The following is a 19,140-nucleotide window of genomic DNA, read 5'->3' as shown; positions in this document are numbered from 1 at the left end:
AAATGTTAATAATGCCTTCTGTTATATTACTATCATGTATTCCATTACCATGTAACCCAATATCCTTCTGTAACATCAAATGTCTACTCTTTTCTCTATTCCACTATCCACTAAGCCACATTGAGCCTGCAAAGAGGTAGGATAATGTGGGATACAAATGCAACAAATAATAATAATCTCACAATTTGGTTCGAAATATGGGCGTCTTTCTCTTTTGAAAATAAGCATGATAGTATATACAGGTACTTATTTGTACCCAGAGTCATAAGGAGCTGCAGTGGGGATTGAACCCAGTTCTCCAGGATCAAAGTCTGCTGCACTAACCACTAGGCTACTCCTCCACTAAATCTCCTCCTAACTCCTTTCCAGCACTAAATTTCCATAGATCTCCACAGAATCACTTGGATTCCACTTGTCTATTCAGCATCCTCCAGAACTGGAATCAGTTAACCCAGCCGCTTTTCTTTTACATTCAGTATCTTGAAACCTAAATGTTTGGTGACCTGCCAATCTATCCTATAAATATTCCGCTTCCCCTTCCTTTGAGGAAAACCTCTTAATGCATTCACACTGGAGATATTAAATATAAAATTCTTCATGAAGCTTGAGGAATGGCTCCTGCTCACCTAGAATCCTTCTCTTTGTCAAAGGAATGAGGCCATTGTGACTACCAGCAGATTTCCTCCTCCCTGACCTGGAAAATAACAGTTACATGAGGGTAAGAACTGAGATAACTCTGTGTAAATTGAAATACAAGCTTTTATGTCATTCTACTTCAATCCAATATCTGTTCAGTACTGTGCAATACAGTAACGTTGACTGAAACCATATACTCCTTGGGGTTCTGCCAGGTACTTGTGACCTGGATTGGCCACTGTTGGAAACAGGATGCTGGGCTAGATGGACCATTGATCTGACCCAGTATGGCTACTCTTATGTTCATTGAGTCACAGTGGAGGAACAGAAAAAGAGATCTGTCTTGATAGTTACTTGGATTACAGAGTTCGGGTGGGGGGGGGGGGGTACATTTGTGGTTGGAGATTTCACTCCTCTGGGTTAGCTAGACTTGCAAAGTAGAGGAGGCAAGTTAAATGGTTGGGAAGAAGGGGAGGGTGACCTGCTGTGGGTGGTGTATGGAAGTGTGAGTGTAATAGCAGGATGGGTGTGGAGAGGGAAAGGGTAACTGGGAGGAGCATGAGATGGATGGATGTTAACCTGTTGCAGGTGGATGAATTTTAAAATTGTTAGGTTAAGTGTAAAACTGCTGCATTTTCACTGGAAGAGGAGCCTTTCTACAGGGAGATAAGGGCTGCGAAAGTGGACGCCATCTATGTGCAGGAGACCAATACTCCATCTCCCACCAGGTCCAAACACAAGTGCTACCGATAAATAGGAATGTGGAGGGAACTTTGGATTGGGTAAAAGTTAACATTTCTGGGGTGAATCTCTCTCTGCTGAATGCCTGTGCCTCAAATATACAGCATAAGAACATAAGAACAGCCATACTGGGTCAGACCAATGGTCCATCTAGCCTAGTATCCTGTTTCCATCACTGGCCAAGCCAGGTCACAAGCACCTGGCAGAAACCCAAACTGAGGCAACATTCCATGTGGAACCCCAAAGAATAGCAAGATTCTGGAATTCTAAAGAGTGACAAGATTCCATGTAGAACCCCAAAGAATAGTAAGATTCTGGAATCCTAAAGAGTGACAAGATTCCATGTGGAACCCCAAGGAATAGCAAGATTCTGGAATCCTAAAGAGTAACAAGATTCCATGTAGAACCCCAAAGAATAGTAAGATTCTGGAATCCTAAAGAGTGACAAAATTCCAAGCAGAATCTCAAAGACTAGCAACATTCCAAGCTACAAATCCCAGGGCAAGCAGTGGCTTCCCCGTGTCTGTCTCAATGGCAAACATGGGGAAGCTACCTCTTTTCTGGCATTGTCATTGCAACTTAAATCTTTACCACCATGAGGAATTATATTAGGAGGGGACTGGAAAAAATGTGGCTGAGTGGAGGTATGATTGAGGTCTACAAAATCCTGAGTGGTGTAGAACGAGTAGACGTGAATCGATTTTTTAATCTTTTAAGAAGTACAAAGACCAGGGGACACTCAATGAAGTCACATGGAAATTCGTTTAAAACAAATAGGAGGAAATACTTTTTTCACTCAATGAATAGTTAATCTCTGGAACTTGTTGCCTAAGGATGTGGTAACAGTGGTTAGCATAGCTGGGTTTAAAAAAGATAAGGACAAGTTGCTTTAGGAAGAGTCCATAGTCTGCTAGGGAATGAGGCAAGTAAATTGCTAGTGTATATATTAACCAAAATAATACTTCAGGACAAGCTTCTCATAATACTGGAACCCAGAAGTAATAGCCTGCATTTAAGCTTGTTTCAATAAGTCTTTTTAATATCTGGACAGCACTTTTCAGCTTTTCACATTAAGCACTTTATTTGTTTAAGGAGTGCTAGGATTAAAATAAGTTTGGGTGACAACATATCACATTGGTTGATTTGTGAAGGTCTCTCAGCAATTTATGAGCACTCTATGATTCTTATGTTAGATTGTTTAAGTACATGAGAAATAAAAATTTCCTTGGCAACTATGGGATAATAAAGGAGGCTGCAAAATCACATCCCCCAAGTGACAGATAATTCTGGATCATTGGCAAGTGATACAGACAGAATTGGGAGTGCGTGTGTACAATTTATTTATGAAATGTAGGTACCTGTGACCTGACTTGGCCACTGTTTGGAAACGGGATACTGGGCTAGATGGACCATTGGTCTGACCCTGTATGGTTACTCTTATGTTCTTATGAAACGAAGAGGCTCCATATTGCTGAGCCAACAGAGCAAGTGCCGAATAGAAAGCTAAGTTACTCAATCTAGCTTATGGAGAACCAGGCTAACTAGGGTAGCCTAATTGAGACCCTATTGTTCTCGCACCCTCCTGTCACGCCCCAGTTTCCCTTCCTCTCCCTTTCTAAACTCATTATAAAATTGTTTTGGATTCTTTTTATCCCTGGGTCTGTCCTCTACTGCTCCTGCGTGCCACCCAGGACCCAGATGATTACATTAATGCGGTATTGCGTTAATGCAATCATCTAGGTCCTGACTCCTCTCGGCACACAGGAGAATTGGAGCAGGAGAGGACAGAGCGAGGTAGCAGCGCAGCAGTGACTCAGAGACAGGTGCGGGGGTGGCGGACGGAGAGGTGGCACACGCACGCATGGCGGTCCAGTCCTGCCCCAGGCCCACCTGTATCTCTCAGCGGCCCTGCATTGGGCTCATCTCACTTTAGTCTTTTCTGGAGCCTCCTGCTATGTGGTGTGGAGCTAACACTCTTATACTATAAGAGGTACCAAGAACATGAGGGAACAAGAACAGAATGCACAGGATGCTCACGTTAACCTTCACTGCAGACAGTGGGGTCAGCTTCCACCCCTATTGTTCCTTCTAATAATGGCACATTAATGTGTGAAATGGCAATGGTCTGGGGGTGGGGGAGGGTTTGGAGATGAGAGTGGCCTGCTTTGCTTGAACACTCAATGCACCAATATTCTCAGTGGAAGCTCCACGGACATCTAACATCACCCTTTTAACTTACCGGGATGATTGCAACTTCCAGTACACGAAAAGGGCCACCAAAAACAGCAACAGAAACAGGAAGCTCAAAGCAACTACCAAACCCAATGCCGATGATGGAGGCTCTGAAACTAAACAGACAGGGTATTACTAGTGTGCAGTACCACAGACAGGAACCTTGGCGTGCTCGGAATGTTTCTGTCCAACTTCTTTCCCCATACACATAATGCTCATATAACCAATTGTAGCTTGACTCTACATTAACAAGGGTTTGTTGGAGTTGCTGATTGACATTGTTTCAAATATTTTTTTTTGTTACATTTGTACCCCGCGCTTTCCCACTCATGGCAGGCTCAATGCGGCTTCTTTCATGGGGCAATGGAGGGTTAAGTGACTTGCCCAGAGTCACAAGGAGCTGCCCGTGCCTGCAGTGGTAATCGAACCCAGTTCCCCAAGACTAAAGTCCACCACACTAACCACTAGGCCACTCCTCCACACAATATGTATTCCTGCATTAAATCTGTCTTGGGGGTCTTGAGATACCCCATTGCAACATGGATATGATAAAGTGAACAGGTGTCTCCAGCCTACGGTAGGCAAATTGCCTTTGGAAATTCAGTAAAATAAAGGATTTCAGTGATGTCTCTTTTACTACTACTACTACTTATCATTTCTAAAGCGCTACTAGACGTACGCAGCGCTGTACACTTGAACATGAAGAGACAGTCCCTGCTAGACAGAGCTTACAATCTAATTAGGACAGACAAATAGGACAAACAAGAGATAAGGGAATATTAAAGTCAGGATGATAAAATAAGGGTTCTGAACAAGTGAATAAGGGTTAGGAGTAAAAAAGCAGCATCAAAAAGGTGGGCTTTTAGCTTAGATTTGAAGATGGCCAGAGATGGAGCTTGACGTACCGGCTCAGGAAGTCTATTCCAGGCATATGGTGGAGTTAGCAGTGTAGGAGAAGGGTGCAGATAAGAGAGATTTACCCAGTGAATGGAGTTCCTGGGGAGGAATATAGGGAGAGATGAGAGGGAGAGGTACTGAGGAGCTGCAGAGTGAATGCACTTACAGGTCAATAAGAGGAGTTTGAACTGTATGTGGAAACGGATAGGAAGCCAGTGAAGTGACATGAGGAGAGGGCTGATATGAGCATAATGACACTGGCGGAATATAACTCGTGCAGCAGAATTTTGAACAGATTGAAGAGGAGAGAGATGGCTAAGTGGGAGACCTATGAGAAGCAACTTGCAATAGTCTAAGTGAGAGGTGATGAGTGTGGATGAGGGTTCTGGTAGTGTGCTCAGAAAGGAAAGGAATCTTGGTACCATATGAAGGGGAGGATGGTGAGGGTTTGTAGAGCGAAAACTAAATTGTTCAGGAGTGCAGGGATTTGCATTATGGACATGGTACAGTTCTATGTTAAACTCAATTATATCTTGCTCACAGTTTCACCATTTGAAGTACACCCTGTATGTATTTTGTTGCACAAGGAAGATCGATGTACACACAAAAGAAACAAATCCCCCGCACGGATATGCAGTTTAGAGCAGAACAGTGAAGATGACTCAACAACAATGGACGACTCTTCACATAATGGAGTGATGTTGTTATGTTAGCAAAAATAGGAAAGATTCACATATGTAAATTATAAGATATATAAAAGTAGGTACCTTTTAAATTAGATAAACTCATCCACTTGAGATATCTATTAAGGAATATCAAATGAAATATAATCTCATAAATCAACATGTAGACACATAAGCTTATGGGTTTGCATAGAACAAAATTATTTTGTTTAATAAGAAATGATACAAAATAGAAATGGTATAAACGGAGACATGGATATCTGACAATATAGCACATCAACACTAGGTGTCGAAGTCTTAAAAACTGTGAGTAAGGAAGATTTGATTTTAAGCTCTGGTTATGAACGCTTTGGAAATGAAGATAAGTGTTTTTATCTGTAGGTATAAAGTGCATCTATGTCACGCTTCCCCAATGAATGTATTATTAAGAGTTTAAATAAAGTAAGAACATAAGACAGAAGTGATTTATTGACTCGTTGAAAAAAAGGGACAAACCGGATTTGATTTGCACCTTGAAATTTTCTCGATTTTCATACCAAAATAATTATGAAGAACTGGCATATTTTGGAAACCCATCCTTGTTTCAGAGATAAGCAACCTGTAATAGCATACTCCAGAAACAGGAACTTCAAAGAGTGCCTCGTTCCCTCGACATTACCAGAAGTAACATTTATGGAGGAAGTTATTTCTGGATGCACAGTATGTGGGAAGTGCACGATGTGTAGACATGCAGGCTTATTTTCGAAAGAGAAGGGCGGCCATATTTCGACCCAAATCGGGAGACGGCTGCTCTTCTCCCGTGGGCGCCCAAATCAGTATAATCGAAAGTCGATTTTGGGTGCCCCCAACTGCAGTCCGTCGCGGAGACGAACAAAGTTCCCGGGGGTGTGTTGGAAGGGTAGCGAAGGCGGGACAGGGGCGTGCCAGGGGTGTGCTTAACAGATGGCCACCCTCAGCTGATAATCGAAAAAAGAAGGGAGGCTGTAGCAAACATTTGGTCCACTTTTTTTGGACCCTTTTTTTCACGACCAAGTCCCAAAAAAGTCCCCGAACTGCCCAGATGATCACCGGAGGGTATCGGGGATGACCTCCCCTGACTCCCCCAGTAGTCACCAACCCCCTCCCACCAAAAAAAAAACAACTTAAAAAACTTTTTTTGCCAGCCTGTATGCCAGCCTCAAATGTCATACCCAGCTCCATCACAGCAGTATGCAGGTCCCCGGAGCAGTTTTTAGTAGGTGCAGTGCACTTCAGGCAGGTGGACCCAGGCCCAACCCCCCCCTACCTGTTACACTTGTGGTGGTAAATGGGAGCCCTCCAACCCCCCCCCCCAAATGCACTGTACCCACATCTAGGTGCCCCCCTTCACCCATAAATGTTATGGTAATGGTGTAGAGTTGTGGGGAGTGGGTTTTGGGGAGGATTTGGGGGGCTCAGCACCCAAGGTAAGGGAGCTATGCACCTGGGAGGTATTTTAATGTTTTGTTTTTATTTTTAAAAGTGCCCCCTAGGGTACCCGGTTGGTGTCCTGTTTCTGATGCAAATGAAACGGGGGCTAGCAAGGTTTTCTTCAGAGTGTGCATGTGGGAGTGTGTGTGTCCCTGCCTTCTGCCCTTTCTCCCTTCCCCTCTGCTCTCTCCGTCCCCTCTGCTCTCTGTCCGTCCGTCCCCCCCCCAGTCCTTCAGTGTTAAGTTTCCTGCTGTGCTGTGTTTGTTTGTGTTACAGAGAGAGTGAAGGCGTCTGCCCTCTCTCCCAACCCTCCTCCAGTCCTTCACTGTTACAAAGAGAGCAATTTCGTGTTGTGCTGTTTTCCTTCACTGTGTTACAGAGAGAGCGAGGGCGGGGCAGACACTCATGGGGAAACCGGATATCTCTGCAGCTTCACACTTCTGGCTGGAGGCTTCATTTAGAACGTTGGTGGTGCCTTTTATATATAGAGATATATGTAACATCCAGGCAATTTTACAACAAAACTCTTTGTTCTATCATTTGTAGAAAAGCATGCGATATTTGTACCTTCACTATTCTCTTTAGAGCTAAGATCTCTCGTGGATGATTTTATCTAATATAAAAGGAACTTACTTTTATATATCTTATAATTTATGCATGTGCATCTTTCCTGTTTTTTGCTAACATAATATCACTTCATTAGAGTTTTATGACACACGTCATGTGAAGTTTCGTGTAAAATCTTACTTCACACTTGTATAACTGTGTCAAAGTTTTTGTTTTTACGTTTCTATGTTTTTTCAACTTTTACGTAACAAGTTGTTTCATATATTCATGATTTAATTTTATTTCTTTTCTGTTATTAATTAACTTTATTTATCATTTTATTATGGTCTTTGTAACAGACTCCTGATGCAGGCCTAGTCGGCCGAAATACAGCTGTGTCGATTCTCCATCATCCTTAATAAACAGTTTTACTTATTTGAAGAGTCCTCCATTGTTGTTGAGTCGTCTTCACTGTTTTGCTCTATTTTGTTGCACAAGGACAGAGTTAATTCCTGCCATGCTATAAAATTTGAGAAAATTACATATAATGATTTTTTCTTTAAAAATTTTCAGAGTTTTGGGGAACTCACTCACTTCAAGGAAAGGGGTATACCAGCAGGGGCTGTGTGTGTGTGATGGGATGCATGTATGTGTATGCGTGTGAGTGGGTATGCCTCTGCGTTGTCATGTGTGTGCGGTGGCTCTGTTTATGTCTGAGACTTGAAAGGGGGAAGAGTCCCTTTAAATAGTGACTTCATAAAAGACAGATTCCTGAACAAAAGAGGCTACAAAAGATTACAAAACAGGGAAATGTGATATGCAGAAAACAAAAGCCCTAGGTTTGCTTACCGACAAAAGATCCATAAGATGCACAGGAGACTTTTCTGTCCTTCAGGAAAAAAAAACATATCCAGTTAAAGTATTTACCTGTACAAAGCTAATAAAGGTGTGTGTAACAACCTGTCTGATCAACCCGTGTCAATGTCTAGGTCAGGAGGTTTCTGGAAGACAAATTCTCACCATCCCATCCCTAGATGTAATGTAATCTATAATCATATTAAAGTAATCAGAAAACAACTGATCCATCCATGGTTTTTACTAATAGTACGAAGATTTCATTTTTAAGAAACATGTTCTTTTGCCATGAATTGCTCTCTAATAAAAAATAATACAGGGTCCCTTTTACTAAAGTGCGGTAGACACTTAACAAGCGAACTGGCATGGTTAACTGTTGGAATACAAATGCAGTAACTGCTTTTGCATGAAATTCACTTGTTAAAGTCATTTTGTGTTAGGAGTGTAACTAGGTGGGGCATGGGTGGAGAAGGGGCATGGACAGTACATTGCAGTTAGTGTGTGTAATCAACAATTCTGCAGTTAGGTGCAGGTCACTGTTCCCTCTAAGCAGAGTGAAGGTCCTCCCAACTGCACTACAGCCAGTAGGGGCGGTGCTTCATATTGTGTTTTCAATTACTAGAGACAGGCAGGTCCTCTAGAATTCTACAGCGCTTGCCTTCACTATTGAAAATGTGAAAGTGAAACAGCACCCGCACTGGCAGAACTATAGGTGGAGGACTCCTGGTCAGCTTAGAGAAAAACAGCACCCCCCCCCCCCCCCCCACTGGCATAATTGTAGGTGGATGACTCCTGGTCAGTTTAGAGAAAAACAGCACCCCCCCACTGGCATAATTGTAGGTGGATGACTCCTGGTCAGCTTAGAGAAAAACAGCACCCCCCTCCCACTGGCAGGATTGTAGGTGGAAGACTCCTGGTCAGCTTAGAGAGAACAGTGGTGCCAGGTCCACTTAGCACTTCCTAAACAGACATGTGCTCAATGGACATTTTGAACACATGACCTGCAAAAGGAATGCTAATAGTTGTCATGTTATATATACACTTACTGAATGTTAATGTCGTTAATGTCAATGTCGCCTTCGGCACCTAATCACTTCATCTCTTCTCAGGAAATCTCATCTACCCCAACTTGACATTTCGTCCTTTAGATTGTAAGCTCTTCTGAGCAGGGACCGTCCTTATTCGTTAATTTGTACAGCGCTGCGTAACCCTAGTAGCGCTCTAGAAATGTTAAGTAGTAGTAGTAGTAAGGTACAGTAACTGCAAAATTTTACCCACTTTAGTAAAAGGACCCCTTAATTATAAGTTAGAGAGATGGACAGATAGACACACACCTGGTCCAATCATTCTGAGATTGTTCAGCTACCAGGCTGCTAGAAGGAGTTAATTTAGCAGAGAGGTAGAGAAGCAGCAAATGTCACATCGAAAGCAAAATCACTGTTCAAGCAATATCTCATGAGAAGTCACAGTCTCCACTGATGCAAAAGCTGAAATAAAAAATCAGTTCAGGAACGTGCAGAGAAAGGAATTAAAACCCTAGTAGGACATAAGAGTCACCTGAAATTGGAGCACTAACAGCATTTTTTTTAGAAAGGAGCATCAGGCCATTCAGCTCATCTTTCTTCAATCTAACTCAAACATTTATCATTTTTTTGTGGTGATACTGTGGAATGTCAATCAGTGATCTTCCCCAGATAAAAATATTCTTCTGGACTGCTAAAATGTGACTGGAGTTAATCCCTGTGGCATCTCACCCCATTTTAACAGCAACTTATGGCACTGACATCTGGAAGCTCATCCAGCTTCATCTTAGAAGTTGGTGGTGGTGGTAGGAGGCGGGGCTGGTGGTTGGGAGGCAGAGATAGTGCTGGGCACACTTATACGATCTGTGCCAGAGCTGGTGGTGGGAGGTGGGACTGGTGGTTGGGAGGCAGAGATAGTGCTGGGCACACTTATACGGTCTGTGCCATAGCTGGTGGTGAGAGGCGGGGATAGTGCTGGCCAGACTTATACGGTCTGTGCCAGAGCTGGTGGTGGGAGGTGGGACTGGTGGTTAGGAGGCGGGGATAGTGCTGGGCAGACTTATACGGTCTGTGCCAGAGCCGGTGGTGGGAGGCGGGGCTGGTGGTTGGAAGGCGGGGATAGTGCTGGCCAGACTTATACGGTCTGTGCCCTGAAGAGGACAGGTACAAATAAAAAGTAGCACATATGAATTTATCTTGTTGGGCAGACTGGATGGGCCGTGCAGGTCTTTTTCTGCCGTCATCTACTATGTTACTATGTTGGCTAAAGTGGCCAGAGAAGTGCAGGTTGACAACGTTTTTTATAATGTACCCATCCTCCAAACACAGCACACTGACAGAGAATAAGCCTCCTTCACTCTGATTTATCAGTGGCCCTGTGCAGGGCCGCCGAGAGACTCGGCCGGACCCGGGGCAAGGCCGCCCCGCCTCCGCCTCCCCCCCCCCCCCCCCCCCCCCCGCTGCTGCCACCCCCCGTCGCTCCCCCTGCCACTGCCGCCCGTCGCTCCCCCCCGTCGCTGCAGTCCGCGGTCTCACCTGCCTGCCTCCATGGCTCCGGGCCCCCTGCATTCAAGGCAGCAGTCACAGATCGCCTCTTTTCTGGCCTTCCCTCCCTGTGTCCTGCCCTCGTCTGATGTAACTTCCAGTTTCCGCGAGTGCGGGACACAGGGAGGGAAGGCTGGAAGGGAGGCAATCTGTGACTGCCGCTTTGAATGCAAGGGGCCCGGAGCCGAGGAGGCAGGCAGGTGAGACCGGGAACTGCAGCGCCGATGGCCTGACCCCGGCACTGGGCCCCCCTTGGAGGCCCGGGCCTGGGGAATTTTGGCCCCCCCCCCCCCCCCCCCCCCCTCTCGGCAGCCCTGGCCCTGTGTAGTATCTGCACTATAGATCTCAGTACATGAAGGTCTCTGTCAGCTCCTCTGATATACAGTATTTGTACTAGAAAATTAGACCCGACCCTCCACTTTCCTTTTTCACAAGCCACAGCTCAAAGATGCGTGATGAGGCTCTAATGTAACTGTCATGGGATGGAATAACGCAAGAGGTTATAAATGGTGTCTGTCTGATGAAAACAGGAAGCAGACGGAAAGAATAAGAGCAGGTGTAAAAGAAATTTGTGAATGTGTACAGCAGCTTTGAACCATTCTGGTAATGAATTTACAGTGCGGTCATATCTCAAAGAAGGAAACTATACCTGCTTCCACACACTGATGACTCTCAGAAAAGCTGTGTAGTTGTAGCCAGGGCTGAGGGGGGCATTGTAATGACCATGACAATAATCTCCATTTCCTATGGTGAACCATCTCTGGTCAGTAACGTTAGATGCAGGAAATGCTGCTGTGATATATGCCAGGTTATTCAGGGTGTCATTGAATGACGGTAAGTCTTGCTGCTGACACAGGTCATCCTCACTTCTGTTCCATCCATGGGTTATAATTATCTGATACTCGCTGGAAAATTAAAACATCATTTTTTTAATGGCTAGATGATGTTAACTGGCTGGGTGACGTCATCCATTGATGTACAGATTTTTAACCTTTTTAATCTGACGGCACACTTACATAGTGCTAAAATTGTCAAAGCACACCCCCTCATGTGGTCCAGCATTTTACTTTCTTCCAAGCCCCCACACCATCCCGAAGTTTACCTTCTCCCCACTCCTCCATAAATAGGCCAGCATTTACCTTCTCTCCCCCACTAATACTACTACTACTACTACTATTAGCATTTATATAGCGCTACCAGACGCACGCAGCGCTGAACATTTGACATACAGAGACAGTCCCTGCTCAAAGAGCTTACAATCTAGGTAGAAACAGACAGATGAAACAATACAGGCAAGGGAAGGGAATTACAGGGTAGAGAGGAACAGGGAGGAGGAGGGCAAATGAGTAACGGTTAGGAGCCGAAGGCAGAAGTGAAAAGGTGAGTTTTGAGCATAGATTAAAAAAACAGGTAAAGAAGGAGCTAGACGTATGGGTTCGGGAAGACGGTTCCAGGCCTAAGGTGCCGCAAGAAAAAAAGGAACGAAGTCTGGAGTTAATGGTAGAAGAGAAGGGGGACAACAAGAGAGATTTGTTTAGAGAGCGGAGTTCACGGGGAGGGATGTAGGAAGAGATGAGAGAGGAGAGGTAGTGAGGGGTCATAGAGTGGATGCATTTAAAGGTCAGTAAGAGGAGCTTGAACTGTATATGGAAGCGGATAGGGAGCCAATGAAGTGACTTGAGGAGTGGGCTAGTGTGGGCGTAACGATTCTGGCGGAAAATAAGTCGAGCTGCAGAAATCTGGACAGAATTCTCACAAATAGTCCAACATTTATCTTCTCTTCCCCTCCCACCCTTACAAATAGTCCAGCATCTCTCCCTCCTGCCCCTTCTCCAGCCATGACCAGGCATCTTTCCTTGTCTCTCTTGACCACTCCCCCCTCCATGTACCTTTTTAAAAGTTTTTTGCTTCTAGCAGTCAGCGGCAGTGAGCAGCGATTCATACAGCCTGCTCAAGCCAACTCCGGAGCCTTTTTTCTGATGCTTCCCGCCTAGGTGGAAGCAGGAAGTTACATCAGAGAGAAGACTCTGGGGTTGACATGAGCAGGCTGTATGAATCCAGTGTTGCCAGGTGGGCGGTTTTCCGCGACCCGCCGCGGGAAATTTTTGCCCGCGGCGGGTTGCGTTTTTTTGGGCTCCTTTTTGGCTTCGGGGCGGTTTTTTCGCCGGCTTTTGCGGTTTTTTCGCCGGCTTTTTTCGGCCGCGGTGGGCGGGGTTAATGACGTTTCTGGGCGGGGTTAGTGACGGGGGAGGCGGGGTTAGTGACGGGGGAGGCGGGGTTAGTGACGGGGAGGCGGGGCCGATGACGGGGGAGGCGGGGCCGATGACGGCGGGGGTGGGGTTGATGACGGCGGGGGCGGGGGTGATGACGCGGGGGGCGGGGGTGTCAGGGGCGGGGTTTGAGTTTGGGCGGGTTTTGGGCTGGATTTTGGGCTCCTTTAGGCTGGAAAAAAATTTTCCACCTGGCAACCCTGTATGAATCACTGCTCACTCCTGCCCACCACTAGAGACAATAAATCTTTGACCCTCAACACCCACGGCACACTTATGGCCCTACTGTGGCACACTGGTTGAAAAATGCTGTATTAACAGCTAACAGTTGCACACTGTGTGACATCCAATTGTTGTTATGGAAAAGCCTGATGATTAGAGCAGGGAACTGAGAACCAGGGCAGCCCAGTACAAATCCTACTACAGCTCCCTGTGATCTTGGGCTGCCTTAGGTACAAGCTCAGATTGTAAGCCCTCCAGGGACAGGGAAATACCTTGTGTACCTGAATGTAACTCACTACTGAAACAGGTACGAGTTAAAGCCTAAATCCATTTCCTTCCCTATAGGAGCTATTAGAAGGGACTGAATGACCCAGGGGAATGGTCACAGTATTATACAGACTTTCACCTCTAGGCCACCGGTTGAAATTCTAGCTCAGGTGAAATAAGAGGACGGTTTCAGTTCAGCCCCACACTGTGGCTCCTATCAGACTCCTACGAGTGTGAATTCTGCTCCAGGTCTCCTCATTGACTTGTAACAGGGACAGCAGAGAAACAGTCCTAGCTTCAATTCTAAGTGAAATTCATTCACACTTAGATAAGGGTGAGATAGCCCTCGCAGTTTCCTTGGACCTCCACTGCATTTGATCTTACTGATGATATGTTACTTCTTGCCAGACTCCTGACCATAGAGTGAATCAGTTCAGTTCTTATTTGGTTTTTTTCCTCTTTTCTAAGGGATCATACATTTAAAGTAGTTACTCTTGATTCTTCATCTCAGGAAAAGGCGCTTCATTGTGGAGTACCACAGGTGTCTGTCCTTTCCCCTTTGCTGTTTAATCTATTCACTGGCAACTGTGATTCAAACTTTGCTATCGAAGGGCGACTAAAATGATAGCGGGGATGGGACGACTTCCCTATGAAGAAAGACTAAGGAGGCTAGGGCTTTTCACTTGGAGAAGAGACGGCTGAGGGGAGACATGATAGAGGTATATAAAATAATGAGTGGGGTGGAACAGGTGGATGTGAAGCGTCTGCTCACGCTTTCCAAAAATACTAGGACTAGGGGGCATGCAATGAAACTACAGTGTAGTAAATTTAAAACAAATCGGAGAAAAGTTTTCTTCACCCAACGTGTAATTAAACTCTGGAATTCGTTGCCGGAGAAAGTGGTGAAGGCGGTTAGCTTAGCAGAGTTTAAAAAGGGGTTGGACGGATTCCTAAAGGACAAGTCCATAAACCGCTACTAAACGGACTTGGAAAAATCCAAAATTCCAGGAATAACATGTATAGAATGTTTGTACGTTTGGGAAGCTTGCCAGGTGCCCTTGGCCTGGATTGGCCGCTGTCGTGGACAGGATGCTGGGCTCGATGGACCCTTGGTCTTTTCCCAGTATGGCATTACTTATGTACTTATGTACTTATGATAAATTATTGCTTGATTTTCTAATATCCATAGCTTTAAAATTGATTATTTCGCATTGGGAAGATAATTCTCACGTGAATGTCTATCTTTGGTGGAATTTGATTTTATTGTATAAAAAATATGAACAGTCTATTGATTATACAGTATCTCAGTGGGTATTCCAGCTAGATTTAAGAAATGGAAGACCTTAGATCTTTTTCTGACTTCTATTGTTATAGTTATTTAGGGATGTGTGTAAATCTCAGCTTTTGTAACTGTAAAATGTATTCAAGGGAAACAGAAAACAGAATGCATAATGGATTCCAATGATAAATAAAGCCTAAATTCCAACATTTCAAGAGCTAATAAGCAGTGTATAGTATATTCAATCTACTACTACTACTACTTAACATTTCTAGAGCGCTACTAGGGTTACGCAGTGCTGTACAGATTAGCAAAAGGACAGTCCCTGCTCCAAGGAGCTTACAATCTAATGGGCAAAATGACAAGTAGGGGCAGTCCAGATTTCCTGAATAGAGGTATAATGGTTAGGTGCTGAAGGCGACATTGAAGAGGTGGGCTTTTAGCAAGGCTTTGAAGATGGGCAGGGAGGGGGCCTGGCGTATGGGCTCAGGGAGTTTATTCCAGGCATGGGGTGAGGCGAGGCAGAAAGGGCGGAGCCTAGAGTTGGCGGTGGTGGAGAAGGGTACCGACAGGAGGGATTTGTCTTGAGAATGGAGGTTACGGGTAGGAATGTAAGGGGAGATGAGGGTAGAGAGGTAGGGAGGGGCTGTAGATCGAGTACATTTGTAGGTTAAAAGGAGAAGCTTAAACTGTAACTTAATCTGTAACTGTATACACAGAATTCCCTTAATTAATTTCAGAGTAAATAATAGCATGAGTGGGTTTCAGGGTCTCAGATCAGTAGTAAAGCAACTACCTGATTGGTCCATTGAGATCCGATATCCAGGGTATGAAAAGGTTAACCGTTCTTCCTGAGGGTGAGATATTAGATTCCTTCAGGTCACTGTTGATGTTCGGTTCTGAGATTACAATCAAGACACAAACACAGACAGTAAGTGGAACTCTGCAGAATGTTATACAAAGCATGATATGGTTAGATGAGAACTTTGGGGAGGAGGCATCATACACTGGACTATTTAGCATACTACTGCAGATCACACTCAGAGGGGGGAGAAGGGTGAGAGAAGGACAGTGAGTGCTATCTGCCTCTTTGGGAGGTCCTGGATTTAATTGCACCATTTTATGCTGAAGCCTTCAAATTAGAACTTAGTTTCTTCTCAGCAATTAGAGGTTTCTGACATCCCTGCCGCCTCTGCCCCCTTTTGGGTTTTCTCACTTTTGATTCTATTGCCCTTCCTTTTTCTGATGCAGAGATGTCAGGGTCACCCATGACTGGTCTCTTCCTGTACCTTCACATTTCTTCTGTTTATCTCTAGGTTTTCTGCTATACAATTTACCACTTCTTCTCTGTCAAACCTGGTCAATGCTTAATCCCTATTTATAGGGTGGAGGAATCGTCTAGTGGTTACAGCACTGGGCTGAGAATCAGATCCCAGTGTGACTCCTTGAGATCTTGGGCAAGTCACTGTAACCCTCTGGGGTCTGGGAAATATTTCAAGGTCTTCAAAACTGAGCACCTTGCCTCTCCTCTCTCTGCCAGCCTTGACTAGTGACCTGGGAGAAACTCTTTCCAATTAGTCTTCACCTTCACATGCTGATCCTGCCTCTTTTCTCTCTTCTTCCTGTTGCCTCCACCATCTTTTCTGTTTCTGGTCCTAGACCTTCCTTATACTGCATTGCAAACAAGCCTCACCACAAATTTTGTGCCTTCTCTGTCATGCTCCCTCTTGTTTGGAAAATGATATTGCTTACCTGTTAACAGGAGCAGAATGAGCCAAACTCTCACTAGCATTTGATTGCAACTCATGACGAGTTGAGATACAGTCATTTGTTCATGTACTTGGCTCCGTTGCACCTATTATAATGAGAGATTACGCTCTCTCCAGACGTCAACAATTTTTCCATCCCTGCTGATCTTCTGATCAAGTCTAAAAACATGTTTTTCTGTCTATCACACACCTGCAATCTCAGTCTCAAACATCCGCTGAGCAGCTTCTCCTAAGCCGGCTGAGGTCAGACCCTGGATTTCCACTGTGTAGTTTGTTCCATGTTTCCACACTGGCAGATTATACTGAGTGACTGATGCTCCTACTTCGACAGACATTGGCTCAGTAAATGTTAAATTGTAGTCTCGCCGGGCTTTAATTTTCAACTGGGGAGACAAAATATATTACCAATGGTATATGCTAAAAAATAAGTACATTTAATCATTACTATTACTCATTATTTATATAGTGGTATCAGTGCTGTATAGACACAGATAAGACAGATAAGTAACATAGTAGAGGTAGAATGGACTAGTCCATTTGCCATGGTGGACCCTCACAGGAGTAACCACATTGGTACAGTCCAGAAGGTTTGATGAGCTGTCCTTAAGGAGAATCAGTCAGTTCTTGAGGTGGTGTGTCATGAGAACTTGCACTAGAAAGTGTTCAGTGAGGATGAAGTCAGGAGCAAGAGAGGCTCTTGTCACTGGGAGATCCCTTAAGAACCTTAGAGAGGAGACAGAGAAAGAAGTCACTTGTCCCTAAGTCGAGCCATGGCTGAGGAAAAATAGAAGCTGTATTTCTGTCTTTAATGTGCTTGGCAGTGCGGAGGACTCTGCAGAGGATTCACACGGGGGTGCCTAGAGTAGTGATCTGAAGAGTTTTGCTGTGTGGAGTTTATCAATAGAAATCAAACAAAATAAAACATGGAGTAGTTTTGCTGTGTGGAGTAGAAGGAGAAAACAGGTCAAGGCATCCACCAAAGGTCTGGAGACTAAGGTGCCAAATGGGAACTTGGGAGTCAGGGGGCTCACAAAAGTTCTAGAGGGAGCCTAAATCCACAGTAAAGGAACATAACTTATTTTCTTCATGTTGTCTGAAATTGCTGACATTGGGCTGTTTATGTTGCAGAAACGTTTATTCAATAAAAGATTTTATTTTGGAATATCAGCCCTGGATTTAAGTGTCTCCTTTAACTATGGAAAAATTAGGCCTTACCTGCTAATTTGCTTTCCTTTAGTCCCTCCGGACTGGCCCAGAATGTGACTGATGGGTTGTGCACGTCTTCCAGCAGGTGGAGACTGAGAACTGTGACTCTAGAGAGAGGGCCAATAAGAGACCTTGCCAGCTAGAGAAAGATCCAGTATTATTGTAACAAAGCAGAAGGAAAGGAGTAGAACCTTGTCTGTGGATCCGCTGGCCTGAGCAGCCACCGGCACATCGCCAACATAGCCTGTGCCTCATATCGAACGTGCTTCTCAAAGATGCCACTCCAGGCAGAGCACTTATTTCTTTGCTGCATCCTGTTTTTTTTTTGAATAATAGAACAGCAAACATGCAATGCAGCTCCACGAAGAACCCAACAGCAGAACAACAGAATACACTGAGGGAGGGATCTGGGCCGGTTCAGAAGGACTAAAGGAAAGCAAATTAGCAGGTAAGGCCTAATTTCTCCGGACCGGTCCAGAATGTGACTGATGGGAAGTAACAAAGCAGTATGAACCTGGGAGGGATCCAAGTAACCCCACTGAGAGAATGGTTGCATCGAAAAACCACATCCTCATGACACTGCACATCCAACCTATGATGCTTTGAAAAAGTATGCAAAGACGACCAAATGGCTGCCTTAAAAAACCGTAAAGGAGGTAGCAGAAAACGCTTCGCCCAAGAAGCCATCTGTCCTCTCATAGAAAGCACCTTCACTCCTTCCAGTATTGGCTTTCGGAGAGCAGATAAGTGGAAGCAATCATTTCTGTAAGTCAACGAGAAACAGTAGACTTAGAAGCAATGAACCCCTATGCGCGAACCCCCGATCCAAAGAAACAGACGATCTGTTCCATGAAATTCCTCCGTAGACTTGAAATACTGCTTGAGAAATCTCCAGGTAACAAGACACTCCAAGCAATGCTGATCCTCCAATCCCAAAGAACCAAGCATAGACAACACCACCAACTGAGACAAGTGGAAACGTGACAAGACCTTAGGAAGAAAGGCAGGAATAGGGCATAACACCCCCCGATCCTTAGAGAAGTCCAAAAATGGAGACTTACAAGAAAGAACCTGCAGCTCTGAAACTCGCCAAGCCGAAGCGATAGCCACCAAAGATACTAAGTCACGTCCTTTAAAGTACTTGAAGCCACGGGTTCAAACGGGGGCTTGTTTAGAACTGAGAGCACCAAATTAAGAAGCCAACGAGGAGAACAACCGACCAGGAAGGAAGATGAAAAAGGTTCGCTCTGCACAAAAATCCCAGGTTATAACCGGATGGCCAGCCAAAGCCTTACCCTGAGCACGACCACGAAAAATAGGACAAGTTGTACCACAAGTGAGGGAAAGGCAGACCTTTGTAAAAAAAAAAAAAAAATCTTGCTGCAAGAAAAACAACTGCAGAACTGATGCGTGAAATTAAGTGATGTTCAGCTCTTCACACCACGCCTCAAAAAATCTGCCAAGTCCTAATATAATTTAGGGAAATAGACCAACACCTCTACTGAAGCATAGTGGCCACAA

The 19,140-nt window shown here is 44.7% G+C and overlaps 1 protein-coding gene across 1 annotated transcript in view; it reads right to left on the bottom strand.

Annotated features, from left to right (window-relative positions):
* Window positions 1–19,140, bottom strand: part of LOC115462755 (receptor-type tyrosine-protein phosphatase kappa-like) — a 230,236-nt gene that overhangs the window by 101,850 nt on the left and 109,246 nt on the right. The window contains exons 8-13 of the mRNA XM_030192735.1: window positions 16,604–16,796; window positions 15,441–15,543; window positions 11,256–11,511; window positions 8,034–8,073; window positions 3,617–3,725; window positions 627–694 (exon numbers count right to left, since the gene is read on the bottom strand). Of these exons, the coding sequence (XP_030048595.1) occupies window positions 627–694; window positions 3,617–3,725; window positions 8,034–8,073; window positions 11,256–11,511; window positions 15,441–15,543; window positions 16,604–16,796 (769 nt within the window). The remainder of the gene's footprint in view (window positions 1–626; window positions 695–3,616; window positions 3,726–8,033; window positions 8,074–11,255; window positions 11,512–15,440; window positions 15,544–16,603; window positions 16,797–19,140) is intronic.

The sequence above is a fragment of the Microcaecilia unicolor genome, chromosome 2 (genome assembly GCF_901765095.1).
Source record: "Microcaecilia unicolor chromosome 2, aMicUni1.1, whole genome shotgun sequence".
Taxonomy (NCBI): Eukaryota; Metazoa; Chordata; class Amphibia; order Gymnophiona; family Siphonopidae; genus Microcaecilia; species Microcaecilia unicolor.
Note: the sequence above shows the minus strand (reverse complement) of the source record. Positions and strands in the feature narration are given on the sequence as shown.